The sequence below is a fragment of the Mytilus edulis genome, chromosome 7 (genome assembly GCF_963676685.1).
Source record: "Mytilus edulis chromosome 7, xbMytEdul2.2, whole genome shotgun sequence".
Taxonomy (NCBI): domain Eukaryota; kingdom Metazoa; phylum Mollusca; class Bivalvia; order Mytilida; family Mytilidae; genus Mytilus; species Mytilus edulis.
Window position 1 is genome coordinate 71,621,607 of NC_092350.1, and position 16,726 is coordinate 71,638,332.

Sequence of the window (16,726 nt, forward strand, 5' to 3'; positions counted from 1 at the left end):
AAATTAAATAAATATTTTCAACACCATAAAATACATGTTACAGTAAATAGAAATATTAAAATACTATTGTGACAATAATATGTTGAAAGAATATGTGTCGCGTTTAGAGATTTGTTGACTGGCAATGAAACATTGAGAGGCTTTGATATGAGTCGAGAGATTTAGAAGCCTGAATATTGTTTGACTGGCAATGAAATGTTGAGAGGATTTTGGATGAGTTAGGAGATTTATTTGACTGCCAATTAAACGTTGAGAGGCTTTGGTATGTACAGAGAGATGGTTTAAATGGCATTGAACTGTTCAGAGAATTTTTATGCGGTAAGAGATTGTTAACTGCCAATTGTGAAATGTTGTGATGATTTGGAGTGCATTGAGAGAATGTTATACTGCTAGGAAATTTTGTGAGAATGTCAAATGCATTTAGACGGGAGATAATAAACCTTAACGAAATTGCACATCTTCTGTCATCATTATACAATATGAAGATATATATGCTTTATTTAATTATCAATTAAGGCAACGGGGTCCTACCGAGATGTTACTTTACAACAAAACTACAGCTTTAGTTGTGTGGTCTTTACAGTTCAAAAGCAATAACACTGCTCTTACAATATTTCAATACGGTATAAATATATGTTACTTAGTTTAGAGCTTCGTTGTCTTTTAGAATATGATTTTTCCGTATACTGATGACAAAGAAGCCATTGCCAAACGAGCTAACAAATATTGTCACGACTTGGTTAACCACAATAAATATATTAGCCACATTTGACCAAGGCAACATGGCGAACTTAAATCTTCTGGTTTGAGTGTCTATCCTATTTCCCATGATTCATTTTAGGCATTGGTAATTCAAATTTTGTTTGGGACTTTTGTTTTATTTCTATTTTTTTATCAGAACATCTGGACAATTAATATTTTTAATGGATTATATCTATCAACCACACAGTCATGCTTTAGTGATACGTTATATGTGTAATTATTAGTCAGATATTACGAGTGGAAGATTTACATCCTTAAGTCACTGCAGCTCAAACGTTCAATATTGAATTGTATTTAACAGTAATAAAGCATATTGCGGTATAAATGGTTCCTTAACTTAAACGTGAAATTACAAAAATACTTAACTCCAAGAAAAATTCAAAGCGGAAAGTCCATAATCAAATGGCAAAATGAAATGATAAAACATATCAAACGAATGGATAACAATACTCATATTCCTAACTAAGTAAAGGCATATTAAAATGTAGAAAATTGTGGATAAAAGCTGGTTTTATAGGGCAAACCACCTCTCACTTGTATGACAGTTGCATCAGATGTCATTATATTTACAACGATACGAAAACAAAATAGACACAAAAGGTAAAACTTTTAAAAATGGATAAAGCAGTCATGACCGTATCACAATCCAAATCAGAATAAAACACAAATCTTTAGTTTAAACATATTTATTTAGAGTGGATTGGGAAACAAGTTTTACAACTTATATTAATCCCTTTCCACTTTGCGGGTGCGAGTGCTGCCTTGTAGCGGCATTAACCTACTCTTTTTCGAAATCTACAAGGGTGTCTTTAACGTGCAAGAGATATGGCTCTCTCTTAACACGGGTCAGCCATTTATCGTCCCCTTCCGACGGACTATCATCGTTTCCTCAAGACCATACTCGCAAATGGTGTCTAGGGAGAGCCGAAAATTGAGTTCCTGAAATTTTCATTCCAAACGGGAATCGAACCAGGAACCCTTATGTTAGTAGTCCGATGCACTAACCACTACGCCACGGCTCTCAAATCTTTAACAAAGAAGTACAAAAGAGCAGACATCAAATTTAACAACCACGATCATTGCTTACTTATTTTTTTGTATTTTTAATCAACTTATAAAGGCTTGAAATTTTAAATTAGTATCACCTTAACAAACAACCAAAAACTAATAGATCAATACGTATATACACACAACGAATCCCGTTGAAATATTTATATACTACTTAATGATTATATATCCTGGACAACTACTAAATAGCAGTCATATCTATTTCAGAAACTCAATTGACTCCGATTAGACTGGAATCGTATACACAAGCAGGTGAAGGAATCGTTCAAATTCGCCATAAGAACAAATGGACCTATTTTTATTACTATGATTTCAGTACCGTAAAGGCCTCTATTGTGTGCCGGTCTCTTGGATATCCGTATGTGTACATTTATTACAACTAACTAATTTTTTAATAAAATTGAGATAGACCATGTTAAAGTGTCAATGAGACAATACCCCATAGAGAACCCGAGAGAATCACGCACCTGGAATTCGGGCTCCTCAACCAAAAATGTGCACTTATTAGTATGTTATTCAAGTTCCAGATCGCATATATATATGGTGTATGTTCAAACATAAACATCAATTTGATGACCATGAATAACATTTAAATATGTCTACGACTTTGATGTACATCTATAAATCCACATTTATTTACGATAGAGGAGATAATTTAAGCTTGACAACATTCTGTTTTAGAGATTTAAATTGCTATCATTACATTTTTATACTTTCATGGGAAGAGGTTGTTAAACAATTTGTTCCAAATGGTGAAGCAGGGGTTTCTATTATATAAACACGGTAATGATGCATATCTATTTATATTTCCATAAATAGATATTTGAAAGTCGTGTTCATTTTCCATCGAAGCTTTTCCATGAATGACTTTTTTTTACCATACTCTTTCATGTTAATAACAATCTTGACCATAATCTATCATGTTTATAACAATCTTGACCATAATCTATCATGTTTATATAAATCTTGACCATAATCAAGCATGTTTATAACCATCTTGACCATAATCAATTATGTTTATATTATTTTTGACCATTTTTTGTTATTCTACATCATACTTGAAGACACTCTATAATGTTTATATCATATTTGATCATACACAATCACAATTTCTGTTGCATCCACACCATTCATCTGGCAACGCATTTTTGCTTTAGGTCACACTTGACGTCGAATACACAATCCTACTAATGATATTACGCTTCTGATGATTTATACCAAATGGTAAAAATAGGGAGTTATTCTAACTGGGGCATCTTCAAATGTGTTACCCTCACTATCACGCAGAAGAGGTCAATTGTAATTAAACATCTGTGTTACAGATAACCATGGCAATGTTCCATTGGGAGATTCCACCATGCAGTCATCTTTCCCTCTATGTAACATTACAGAATGACTTATAAACGAACTAAGTTCATCCGGTGGTGCCACTTCTTGACCAGAATTTTCTTTCTCTTCTTGTAGCACCTCAGATCATCATGATCATTGCTTCATTTTGTGCTCTTTTAAAAGAGACAAGGTGTAGCAAGATGTGTTGTGGGTTTGTGTTTTGCAACTCTTAATCTTGTGTGTATTTTTATATAAACTGCTGTTAGCCTTTTCATTTGTTTAAGTTTTTTTTCTACCACGATGCTTCCAGTTCCGTCATACCTTATCAATGTAAATGTACGTGTTCCACCATTTTCTTTTCATTTCAAAGAAGTTAAAAGCTAAAATAAGATAATGAAGCGTTCATACAGCAAAACCAAACTGGACAAGAAAAACAAAACAAATTCCCAAACATATATGTTTTGTTGTGCTTTCGTTTTTAATGATTTTTTTGTGTTAACATTAGGACAGATATGCTATGATGTAAGATATATTCCTTACAATAGCTTTTTACATTTAAAGCGTTAAATGCATGCTTGTTGCAAACAAAAGAAGTTTGAAAGCTGACACCTTTCTTTCTTTGGCAGATATGGAGGTGTACCACGAATAACATATGAGGAGGAAGGTATATTTCGTTTCAATTATTGGAGGCACAAGAAAAAGAAAAATCCAATGTGTATAAATGGAATAAGTTGTTTACAAAATGTTACCGATATTGGACAATGTAACATGAAGAAACTATCTAAATGTTATCTGTCACATGTAGTTGGAGTAACTTGTAGGCTTGAACCTGTTAAAAGTAAGTTATACATGTTATATTTTAGGATTATCAGAAAGTATGTAATCTATATTTATGGCCATGCGATTGCTCTGTAAATCAACATATAATTATTTGTACAAGATTGTAAGTTCTTTAAGGTGGTACCCAACACTTTAACTAAAATTAATTTGGCTGGTTTAATTTTCATAAAATTTTGACAAAGTATCTACTTTGACCCTTTCACAAAAAAATACAATTTAAAAAAAAAATTGAACCAACCGTTTTATCAGAAAAATTACACTGGTTATATAACAGTTTGACAAACACTTTTTTTGATCATTGAGAAGCTTAATATTCCCTTAATAACACAACTTAATTAAAACGTTTAGCTGATTTTACAGAGTTATCTCCCTGTAGTGTTAGGTACCACCTTAATATGTTTTTTTGGTAAATGTTTATCACCTGAATATGACTGAAAATTGAAGAAGATACAAAAGAGATAAATGAAAAGGACTTATCCAGCTACGTCTCTATATTAAACAGTTTTTAACTTTTGTTACAGCTAGCATTCCATGCCAACAGCATAACATGAAAACATTCTCTAAATTGAATAAATTTATTATGAATATCTTTAATGACCGTCTATAAAAGACGCACCAGTGACGTTCGAATAAAAAAAAGATAAAAGGACCATATAAAGTACTAAGTTGAATAGTATTGAGGAACAAAACTTCCAAAAACTGTTGCCAAATAATGATGAGTAATTCTAACTCTGAGGTAGAAGAGCCTGAGTATTTTAAATATTTAAATATTTGTAAACAACTAAATTATGATTATGACGATATTAATGATAGTTCATGTCAATATATAAGTGCCTTCTTCCGGGCTGGTGATACCCTAGGAAAATAAAGCCTCTCCAAGCATTGACCCTGTTAAAGTATTGTTCATACATAGTCATTAGCATGTGTTTAATAACATGCTTTCAAAATGTTGTCATATATTGTCTAATGCAGTATTTTTATTTAATATATTAACAGGTATCATAATTTGCATATATCTTTCAACCTTATCTTAATTGTGTGCACTAAGAGATGAATTGCAAACATCTACAATTATATATATTCATGATATTATGGACTCTTTTTATGTTTTTCAGAATGTACAAAGAAGGATAACCAGTAAGTTTTATTTAAACTTTATATATCTTGAATTCAGTTCCAGATGTACCCGTTCGTCTGATGATACCAGGAAAGGATGTCCAGAATTTAAGAGAAGGTGTCGTAGAAGTGTTCCTAAATGACCACTGGGGATTTGTTTTAGGAATCGGACAGTCCGAAGTCCATGCTCTTTGCAAAACACTTGGTTTCAAGTATGTACACTTTATCAATCATGTGAACAACATAATATGGTCGCAATTTGTATAAACAAGGGCATTTTCTTTTCAAAATTTTACTACACTACATATATGATGATTACCTCATAGATAAAAAAAACAAGATGCTTAATAACCTACATATTCTCCCCTGGAGTACTCAATACTAACTCCTTAATATTGCGAGTCTTCTTGTAACTATGGTAACCTGGCATTAAAGTCATAAAACTTTCGAGTCTGATTTTTGTACTTAAAATCCAAAATCAACCAATCACAATGCTGGATTTTATGCTTCGAGCATTATTTTTGTGCTCCAAGCACTGAACAAAGATTATGACTGCAACCCCTGATACTGACTTTGTTATTCGTTTCTTAAGGTTTAACTGTCAGGCTATATTGTGAATAAACACGCTGTTAAAATCCGTTCTAGAATAGATCCCAAATTCGCAATGCAGCGTCGAATACACAAACATAATAACATCACTATCTTATAATAAAATGACGTAATAAATATGGACAGTTGAATTTGAAGCACATATAGACAAAAAGTAAATACATTTACTATTAGGATTTTTAAAAGAGGGAATAAATATACCAGAGGGACAGTCAAACTCATAAATCGAAAATAAACTGACGACGCCATGGCTTAAAATGAAAAAGACAAACAAACAGTAGTACACAAGACATAACATAGAAAGTTAAAGAATAAGCAACATGAACCACACCAAAAACTAGGGGTTGTATTTGGTGGTCCAGGAGGGTAAGCAGATCCTGCTCCACATGTGGCACCCGTCGTGTTGCATATGTTATAACAAATCCGGTAAATAGTCTAATTCGGTAGGTCATATTCATGGGAAGGAAGGGTATTGTAGTTACGACGTAAGGAATATATCCGATATCATTTGTGAAACAGTTTTTCCATAACGGTCAACCAACTCGTTATGGCGTCCGTAAACTTCTAAAACATGTGTGTTCAAATCTTTTAATACTTCTTGTTGAAGGTATGGTGGTCAGAGTTATAAAACTGTAGATGTTCTTCAAAGTTCTCATTTTGCTCGTCTTGATATTTCAACCGACATTTTGCAAAACTTTTCATGTCCCGAAGATGCATCGCATTTAAATGAGTGTAGTGATATTGAGTGGACTGAACGTTCGTCGTTTGGATGGGATAGGTGGAATATTTTGTCTATAAGATGTTGGACATATGCAGAAATTAGTAAGTGGAAAAACAACTTTTCAAAATAGTGAAAATCAATTTGAATAGCACAAAATGAAGGAATGTATACATTTATTTAAGAACAATATAATCTAAACAGATGAAAATATCATTGAGTTTTACATTTTACAACTAAAAGCTACCGAAATCACAACATACCATTATCAATTCAATAGTAGTAGATATATGTCAATATAACATGTCAACAACAAATACTATCACGTTGAGAGATCGGCCATCTCTACACTGGTGAAGATGTGTAATGTTCGCGAAGATTTAATATCGCGATCTCTGAGCGTTTTTCTTTTTGTTTTTTTGGGCTAGGTTTTCAATAGTTTGATTAAAACTAGTAAATTAGTTTAAAGAATATTTCCCTCACATAAACATTTGCGAAAAGACGACCACTTATTTGGTGATATTGCATTTACAAAGAATAACGTTTCTCTTAATTGACAGCTGTGTATTTTAAAGTTTGTAATTACGTTTATAAGATCAAGATTCATTATCAAATAAATAAATAAGATATATTCCTATTTTGAAATCAGAAGAACATCAGACATACTATTCCGTATATTGTTTAGCGTCATTTTTTTTGTTTCAGAATTTTTTTAGTAAAGGCTAACTTTCCGGAGAAATTTTAAGTTGTGTAAGTTAAAACATATGATTGCGGAATTGAAGTGTTTCTATAGGATGCATTTTTATAAAAACAGCTATTTCTTAAACCACGCATCTTTTGGAGAGATTTAGAATATTCATAGATAATAAATTTTGTTTACATACTGGTTCCCAGTTCGGATCTGTAGGTTGTATCTCATAGAGACATAACTTGGGAATGTTATCAGTAAATATACATGTGAATATCATTTATACTGAAACCTGTGGTAACCATACAGTCGAGGTAGTGGTGGTTAAGAAGTTAATTGTGAGTTTAAACTCATAGAAGTTCGGGGCAGATAAACATTAGAAATATGCCGCACAGCCTTTTATTTTGACCTTTGAAAAAAAAAAAAAAGTGCATATGAACTTTCCATTCTAGGATATGATTATTTTCAAAACTTCATGGTAAAAGTGGTACAGTTTTAGCCGTAAAGGAAGTTCCTATGGGAAAATGCATTGTCAATATTTACAAAAATGCAACCTATAAACTTATTAAAGTTAATGGTAAAGTAAAGTTTTGACGACGAGAAATATATAATGTTTTAGCAAAGTTTCAATGAATTAATGAATTCCGGGTTAAGATTAGACATTCGTGTTTACTTGTTTATAATTAGAAAGCAAAGCAAAACAGTAATCGCTTTATCCATTCGATCATATTTTATTTTAGGTAATTCAGGAGAGCGAATGCGACTAGCAGGGTTAAACAAAGAACACGAAGGACGAGTCGAAATTTTGCATAACAATACTTGGGGGATTATCAATGATTATTGGTTTGGTTATCCAGGAGCAAATGTGTTCTGTAAAATGATGGGGTATCAGTAAGTATTTAAAAAATATAGAAATTGTATTTAATAACAACAACTGTTTTGAATATGCATTTTCGGAATTGTAAGAAGCCTTGTTTCATTTGTTCTTTTACTGTTCACATTCTGATATTGTTTTGTTATTGTCAAATTATGAACAAATCAAAGCTACTGAATAAACAATGCAACACATTGGAAACTCTCTAAAAAAAAATGCGGAAATATATGTTGCTTTCTCTTATTGTGGCTTAGGTTTTTTTTACCAAATCACTGTAGGTATATGCATGTGATCAGCGATATCACAAAATAGTATCTTTTTGATTACACTCAGCGTTGTATGAATAAAGCACATAAAGAAAAAGCTAATCTAGACAGTTTTACATTAAATAAAGGCAACAGTAGTATACCGCTGTTCAAAACTTATAAATGCATGGACAAAAAACTAAATCGGGGTTACAAACTAAAACCGAGGGAAACGCATTAAATATAAGAGGAGAACAACGACATAAAACTAAAATGTAACATACGCAGAAACGGACCGAGCATCAGACAAAATCCCACGAGAATAATAAATATAACATCAAAACCAAATACATGAATTTGGGATAGACAAGTACCGTGACACGTCTTATCGCAATGTGAATTTACACTAAAAAATAAGAGAAAACAAACGCAACGTTAAAATGAAACACACACACAGAAACGAACTATAATATAACAATGGCCATATTCCTGACTTGGTACAGGACATTTTAAAGGAAAAAATGATGGGTTGAACCTGGTTTTGTGGCATGCCAAACCTCACACTTTTATGGCAATGTAAAATATAACATGAAAATGACAACACAACACCAAAGGACTACAATATAAATAAATTGGAGAACACAATTGACAAAGACTCACACGAACAACAGCAAACAAAAGGCAACAAGTTCAAAATTGTAATACGCCAGAAGTGCATTTCGTCCACAAAAGACCTACTAGTGACGCCCAGATACAAAAGTTTGAAAGCCGAAACAAGTACAAAGTTGAACAGCATCGAGGACCAAAAGAGAAAAAAATGTTGTGCCAAAAACGGCAAGGGTTTTCTGTTAGTTACCAGAACATCCCTATTATTTAGAATAATTTATACTTTTGCAAACAGTAAATTTTATAAAATGACTATACAAAAGATGTACATGATAAAACTGAAGTATTAACTAATTACAGGAAACAACTGAAATACATTACATATCCAGACATTTGCAACACAAAAAGTAGGCACATTCGAATAAGTTTAAACCTCAACGCCAAGTGACGTCATATTTGAAACTGTAAAAGATGACAAAAAAATGACGTCATTTGAATTTGTAAAACAGATCATCAAAAAATTTAAAAATGACGTCACATTAGAATGAATAAGATAGAATTAGGATTGATTTAAGATTATATTTGAACTAAATACTGATATTGCATTTAATAACAATGCACATTTCAATCCTTTTTAATAGCAAACTAAGGTAGCAATTAACATTGAAATCAAACATGAACTTTCTATAGTTAAATTTAATGTATCTCAATAACAATGAAATCAAAAAGTTTAAACTTCTAATTTTGAAAGCAATTTAATAGATTACACTTGCAGGGGAGAGAGATCGTTCGTAGTCATTATGATTAAATGAAATGAATATCATGTATACTAAGTATTTCGAAAAGAAATATTATTAAAATTGCATCTTCATTTGTAAACTTCAAAATTTAAGTCATCGTCTATGTCAACGTTAAGGAAATCCATCATGCCAAAATGAATGAAGATTTGCTAGTTTTACATCGTCAGAGACACTGCCACGACATGGTATAACTAATAAATTGCCGCTTTCCTCAGTTTGATTCAAACACCTCATTTCTTGACATTTGTGTCATTACACCTGCACTGTGTTCACCACTAAGCTAGATATGATATTTACATGCATGTGCTTCTTTGGTCAGGAAATGCCTTTACTTTTCGACTTATCATTTAGTTCCACAGTGTGTCATGTATTCTCGTGCAATTATGCTGTATATAATTCAGGTCAGAACTATTAGACTGCAGCCAATTTCTCTGTCGGTAGAAATTAAAAATCAAAGCTTATAATTGTCGACTTGGGAAACGCGTTTGCATACAACTCTTTTTTGTTTTTCAAGCATTGTCAAGTATCGTTTAATTTAAATCATCTATTATCTAGGTATGGCGGATTGCCGATATATGATAAGTTCATTCCCGGACAGGGACCACTATGGATAGACTATATCGAATGTCCTTTACTTGCCAATAATTTAAAGGATTGTGAGTTTGATTGGACAAGTGAGGAGGACAAAATTGCCCTTGGTATAGGACCAGCAGTGGTTAAATGCCGGACAGAACCGATTGAAGGTGTTTAGATTAAATTCTGTGATTCAGATTGTGGTATGATTTTTTGAGTTTAGGGAAACCCAATCAAAAATGATAATTTGATAAGCATAATAAGGAATATATCAAATAAAATGTATGCATAATATTTTTTTCGATAATGATAAAATTGGTTATAGTTCAAGCACGTTAAAATGTATGGCAATTTAACTTGTGAAATCAATACCTCTGTGCACACTTCAAGTGATTTCCGACGATACTAATATTTGGTTTGTTTCAATTTTCTGCTCGTACAATAGTTATAAATATCAACGAAATATAGTGATTGGTCATTGTTTTTAATTTATTTCAGTACCAGAAGTAAGGTTTAGATTACAAGCAGGATGGAGAAGAGAGATACTTGAGTACTTTAAAGACGGATACTGGGGATATGTTTGTGGAGCCTATATGGGGACCTCTGAGGCATCGATGTTCTGTCATCAATTAGGTTTTATGTAAGTAGAATATAGTTAACTACTAAATGATACTTTATATAATAGCCTTTTATTCTAGTTATCGATTTTTGTTCAACGACAGATTGAGGTCTGGTGCTGGCACATCAGTAACTGCGAGTAGTCATCTGTTAAGTTATAAATGTAGTATTGTCATTTCGCTTAGTTTCATATGTTACTCATTCTGACATCGGACACATACTTCTTTTAAACCGATCTTTGATGTGTTTCTTTATTCTATATTGGCTAGAGATATAGTAGCAGGGTTTATATCTGAAAAAAAACAGGTATTACCCCAACACATATTTGCACCTGCCCAAAGTCAGTAGCATCTGGCCTTTGTAAATTTTTTTTAATTCATTTAGATGATTTGTAGTTTAGAATGACGTCGATTTTCACTGAAAGAGAATAGTTTTTTTGTCAGAAGCCAACTGATTTTCTCGCTGTGTTGAAAACCCATTGACCTTCGGTAGTTATTTGCTCTTTGATCAGGTTGTTGTCATTTAATTTATTCTTATTTCCTTTATCAGTTATATCGAGTATTATATTCATGTTGTTTATATTCTAATATAGATATATATAAGTCAGATAAAAGCATAACAGACTGGTTTCAAATTATTAAAAATTTCTCAATTCCGGATATTCTGTTTATTGTCGTTTAGTATCGAACGTTTTTGTATAGCATCATTATGTGTTCATCCATTGTTTTAAAAGGTACGAATTGAAATTAAACATTTGATTTTTCAAAACTGTTTCTATACAATCGAATGCTTACTTGTTTGTATAGTCTTGAATTGAAATACAGTATCTACCATATTAATTCTAATATAGCAAAACAATGACAGCATGGTAAGTAAGGGAACTATATTACATCTGTATACAAAATAATGAGCTGCTTGAAATGCAATGAAACTAAAAATTGTATTGTACATTTAACACATTCATAATGAAAACAATGGCTTATTTGACAACTGATAGTTGCCTTAGAACTATCTTTTCGTGAAGGGGCAATGTAAAAGAAGTCGTTTATATGATGAAAATGACATGAAATACCTTTACTTAAGCTGTCAAAATACGTAGACCCGGAAAGGGGTATCTCGTAAATAAAGGCATGACATATAATAGCCAAAGTTATGGAATATCAACTTTCAGTAAAGAACCTTATTAGAACTACACAGAAACATACCTTAAATTTAACATATGCACAAAAAATGAAAAGTAAATTTTGAAAATAGGGCATGTGATAGCAGCAATACTGACAGTTAATTCAATTTTTTTTTATTCTCTTTTTACTTTTTACTTTTTTCATTATTTCTTTTTTCTTATTTTCTTTTTTAAACCAGTCATGGTGGACATATTATCATTGATGTGGATGAAGGAAGAGACGGACAGAATGATAATAGGAAAGATATCGCACCAACAATTCTAAAAAACATAGAATGTCCATGGAATTCTGTAGATCTCGATCAGTGTTCAGAACGAGAATGGAGTTACAAAGATAATAGAATAATTTGCGACTCGCATAAGCGAGATTTAAGACTAAAGTGTAGGTCAAAACCTTTTCCAGGTAATAAAAGTTTTTTTTTAAGTTTTAATTATTTTCGATGTATTTATGAATTTATCGAAGTTTTGCTCATTATTGAACATCTTGAAAGACGAGTGGTGAAAAGTAAAATAAAAAAAAATTACTGAACTCCGAGGAAAATTTAAAAAAGGAAAGTCCCTAATCAAAATACAAAACTGGATGCTACGTATATTGTATGTAATATCGCTCGTACAATAAGTATAGTCTTAAACGGTCATTATCTGAATTGCCTACAATCGTTAAGAATTGTTTAGATATTTTCTTGTTGTCAATTAGTGTTTATCAGATAGTTTGCTTGCAGTTAATTCAGTTCTAATCAGTAAATATTCTGACAATTCTATACATTGCTGATATATACAGTACATATTAGGTGAAATATTTCGAAACATTACTTTGAATTATTTCGTATGACTTTGTACCATGAATATGAACGATTTGTTCCGTCAACCCTGTCTTATATTTTGAAAATATATTTTTTTCGAATCGTAATAATATTGCCGGACTTATGCAACCCCATCACCAATCTTTCTCTACGCGAGAAAAACCTCTCTCTTAATGTGTAAGGGTATTACCTATCGACAGTTGTCTGTGAATGGAAATGCTGCAAAAAATGTTGATAGTAATTTGGTTTCTTGATTACTGATATTTTATTATATTCCCTAAAAAGAACAGACAACATATTGTCTGTGCTTAATTGCGAAGGATTTTTATAATACGTGCATCTCGAATAGACATTACTTTTATAAAACATTCGCAACCCTTTAATAAAAAAAAATCAATGCAATCGTTTCGCAGGCTCTAAACATACATTCTGTTATCCCATATATTACAAAACAGACAAATAATGTCATAACAATCTTGTCTTTATTTCAATATGAATGAGCTTTATTGAACATGTTAACTTTTAATGTGTTTAATTGTAGAATATGATGTACAGTTATTTGGAGGAAATTCGGCCAATGGAGGTCAGCTTCTTGTGAAATATGATAACACATGGACAACAGTACACTCTGATGACTTTTCAACAAAAAATGTAGCTGTTGTGTGTAGGCAGCTTGGATTTAGGTATTTAGGTTATATACACGGTGTGTGAATAAGACGATTGCAAAAAAAAATAGGATTAACTAATCAATGTGGCAACAAACTTAGCTAAATAAATATCTTTATACATGTTCAATACTGCAGCGGATGAATGTAATAACTTGTGGGATCATTTATATTCAACGTGTTTCGGCTTTATTATTTCTAAGCAAAAGCACAAAGGGGGACATAAACAATAAAATATATGTTTTAGAAAGAAACGTAAATTGGAACGGCTAGCCACTGTTCAATACAATTTTGACCGAAATATGCTGTTTATACATTGCATGCTTCTAAGATTGTGTAAAATGAATTTCACCAAACACAACATAAACAAAGGGAGGTATGATAAAGAACTATGCCGAATATATGTTATATATTACTACAAATGTTTGACATCTTGTCAATTGATGTTTCCTGTAAATAAATAAACTCATCATAGATACCAGGATTGAAATTTCATATTTACGCCAGACGCGTAAAAGACTCATCAGTGACGCTCGAATCAAAAACTGTTTAAAAGGCCAAATAAAGTACGAAGTTGAAGTGAATCCATTTGCAAAACATTTATTTTATATTACAGACATGAAGGAGAAAAAAACAGTAAACAATCAATTTATAAAAAAAGTCCTTTTTGGTTAATTCTAAAATGCAACGGAAAAGAAAAGAATGTAGGACAATGCAATTCGATTAAAACACAGCCGTTTTCGCCATTCGAAAGAAGCGTATCAGTGTTTATTAAGTGCTATGAAGAACGCGATCCTGGTATGTTCGTATTTATGTTGTTTTTGTTTTTGATTAAACGCATATACATAACCATTTTTTGCTGGTTTTGTCGACAAAATATCGTATACTGGGTAAGATTGGAATCATAAAATTCTGGGCGGTAGAATTGTATTTACCTTATCCGAAATATGTCTTTGTTTACTCACTATTTGGACTAAATATGGCGGTACATGTCTCTACCCAAGTAAAACTGTGAAGTGCATTCAGCTTTTTAATGACGACAGATACATGAGATATGTTCAAATTGTCCCATTCACAACCCTGTTCTTTTTTCTTTCTCTCTCGAATACAATCTACCGATAATAGACTTTTGACCCGTTTTGTACTTACAATAATAACAGGACGGGCACTACATGTGGGGCAGGATATGTGTTTTTTCCCGTAACACCTTATATCGTACATCCGATTTTTAAATAGGTCCATCTTAGTCTTAGTTTTCAGTGTATTGGTTTGTGGTTTTTCTTTTCAGGCGTTTTTTGTTTAGTTTAAACAGATTTTATTTGCAAAAGTAGCAAAAGGGATTTGACTTTTGTTGAGGGGGGATTGTCATTTATTATTTTTTACTAATGTGACTGATCATCCGATTGGTATCATCTGCTTCTTTTTAGACTTTCCAGCACAAAGAACTAATATAACGTTTTTGTAGAGCTTCAGATGACAGTTTCTTTAGAGGGTGATGGAAAGGTTATCGTTTATAGACAGGGAGAAAACTGGCAAATATGCTCTTCTCAATGGTCTGATTTCCATGGCAATTCCCTATGGGATGACGTAACGGCAACCACTGTCTGTCGTATGCTAAACAAAAGGTAGAAAGTATTATTACGTATTTCAAAATGAAAGATGTATGTTGTTACCTTATGATTACGCATGTTATAGTCAAATAACTACTAAAATGTTCAAGTGTCATAGAATATCATTCAAATCGGCGATTTTTTTTATTTCTTTAATTCGCACTTTTGAACTTGTTTTGTATGGAATTTGGAATTATTTTGACATACGCTTATTGTAATATTATCTTAAAAGAAAGATGCATTTCTCTCAAAATCCAAAGTCACAAAAATCAGTGAAACAAAGTTATGGAAATGTACTTGTCCTTTGCCATTTCGTGAAAATATATGTTAAGGTTCACAAAGCGAACGAGTAATGCTTAACAAATACTTTTCCAACTGTCCCTTCAACATGGACAATACAACTATTTTTTTGGTAAATCCTAAACAAAACAATTTTCTTTTTGTAGCAATGGAACCGCAATACACATACCCTTTGATTCTCGAGAAGGTCCAGCAACGGCAAATAACATACAACAAGTGTATTGTCCTAGAGGAGCTTCACATCTGGGAGATTGTTTCTATGGACGTCTTGGTTTCAAGGATTATAGGTTATCTCCATGGGCACCAGGTGATTGCAACGAAGCAGTAATGCATAGGACATATCGTGGTGGTGTAAAATGCAGCAAATAAAGATTTAACATACTGTGGATTCATTATTATTCGTTGGATACCAATTTTCGTGGGTTTCGTGGGTATGGGTTAACCTCGGAATCAAGTATTCAACGAAATACATATTTACAATAGGCGTAATATACAGAGATTGTCAAAACCACGAAATCAAATATCCACGAATATGCAAGTTTTCAGCAATCCACGAAAATTGATACCAACAAAAATAAATGAATCCACAGTACTTGGAAAAGTTTAAAAATTGATCTGATATGTACATTTAAGCGTCTGATCATATTTTCTATCCACATTTGTTATCGAACATTATAACCTCTTATGAATAAACAGCAAGATGAGTTTACAATGTTATATATCATACTCTTCAATACACATATACCTTTGATAGTTATCAAAGGTACAAGCATTATAATTTTATACGCCAGACGTGCGTTTCGTCTTCATAAGACTCATCAGTAATGCTCAGAACTTAAAAGTTGTAAAGCCAAACAAGTACAACGTTCTTGAGCACTGAGGACCCAAAATTCCAACAAGTTGTGTCAAATACATGTCAAAAGTCATGTAATCGTCCCATCTTCAGACACTTTCATCATTTGGTGAAAATTTCTGATTTCGAAAAAAGTTCAAACAGTTTCAACAGCATATCTGTGTTTATAATACAAAATAAACTCATAATAGATACCAGGACTAAATTTAGTATATACGCCAGACGCGCGTTTCGTCCACAAAAGACTCATCAGTGACGCTCGAATCCAAAAAAGGTAAAAAGGCCAAATAAAGTACGAAAATGAAGAGCATAAAGGACCAAAATTCCTAAAAGTTTTGCCAAATACAGCTTGTTATCTTGTGATACTGCGTGATTTAATTTCAGTCGAAAAATTTCATGTTTGCTGTTACAAAGAGCGATCCTATTTGGTGTAGCAATGATATAACTCAAAAATTTGTAAACATAC

The 16,726-nt window shown here is 32.2% G+C and overlaps 1 protein-coding gene across 1 annotated transcript; it reads left to right on the top strand.

Annotated features, from left to right (window-relative positions):
- Window positions 1-2,043: 2,043 nt before the first annotated feature.
- Window positions 2,044-15,900, top strand: LOC139482134 (egg peptide speract receptor-like). The gene is made up of 12 exons (XM_071265821.1): window positions 2,044-2,188; window positions 3,786-3,997; window positions 5,174-5,327; window positions 6,332-6,546; window positions 7,871-8,021; window positions 10,211-10,398; window positions 10,727-10,868; window positions 12,209-12,432; window positions 13,374-13,515; window positions 14,114-14,295; window positions 14,963-15,122; window positions 15,554-15,900. Exons 2-12 carry the CDS (start codon window positions 3,871-3,873, stop codon window positions 15,774-15,776), a joined length of 1,908 nt encoding a protein of 635 aa, XP_071121922.1. The 5' UTR covers window positions 2,044-2,188; window positions 3,786-3,870; the 3' UTR covers window positions 15,777-15,900.
- The last annotated feature ends 826 nt before the right edge of the window (window positions 15,901-16,726 follow it).

Coding starts and splice junctions, on each gene's coding strand:
- LOC139482134 (XM_071265821.1), top strand. CDS start 3,871: ATGTGTATAAATGGAATAAGTTGTTTACAAAATGTTACCGATATTGGA. Junction 3,998..5,173: donor TAGGCTTGAACCTGTTAAAA/GTAAGTTATACA, acceptor TCTTGAATTCAG/TTCCAGATGTACCCGTTCGT. Junction 15,123..15,553: donor TGTCGTATGCTAAACAAAAG/GTAGAAAGTATT, acceptor TTCTTTTTGTAG/CAATGGAACCGCAATACACA.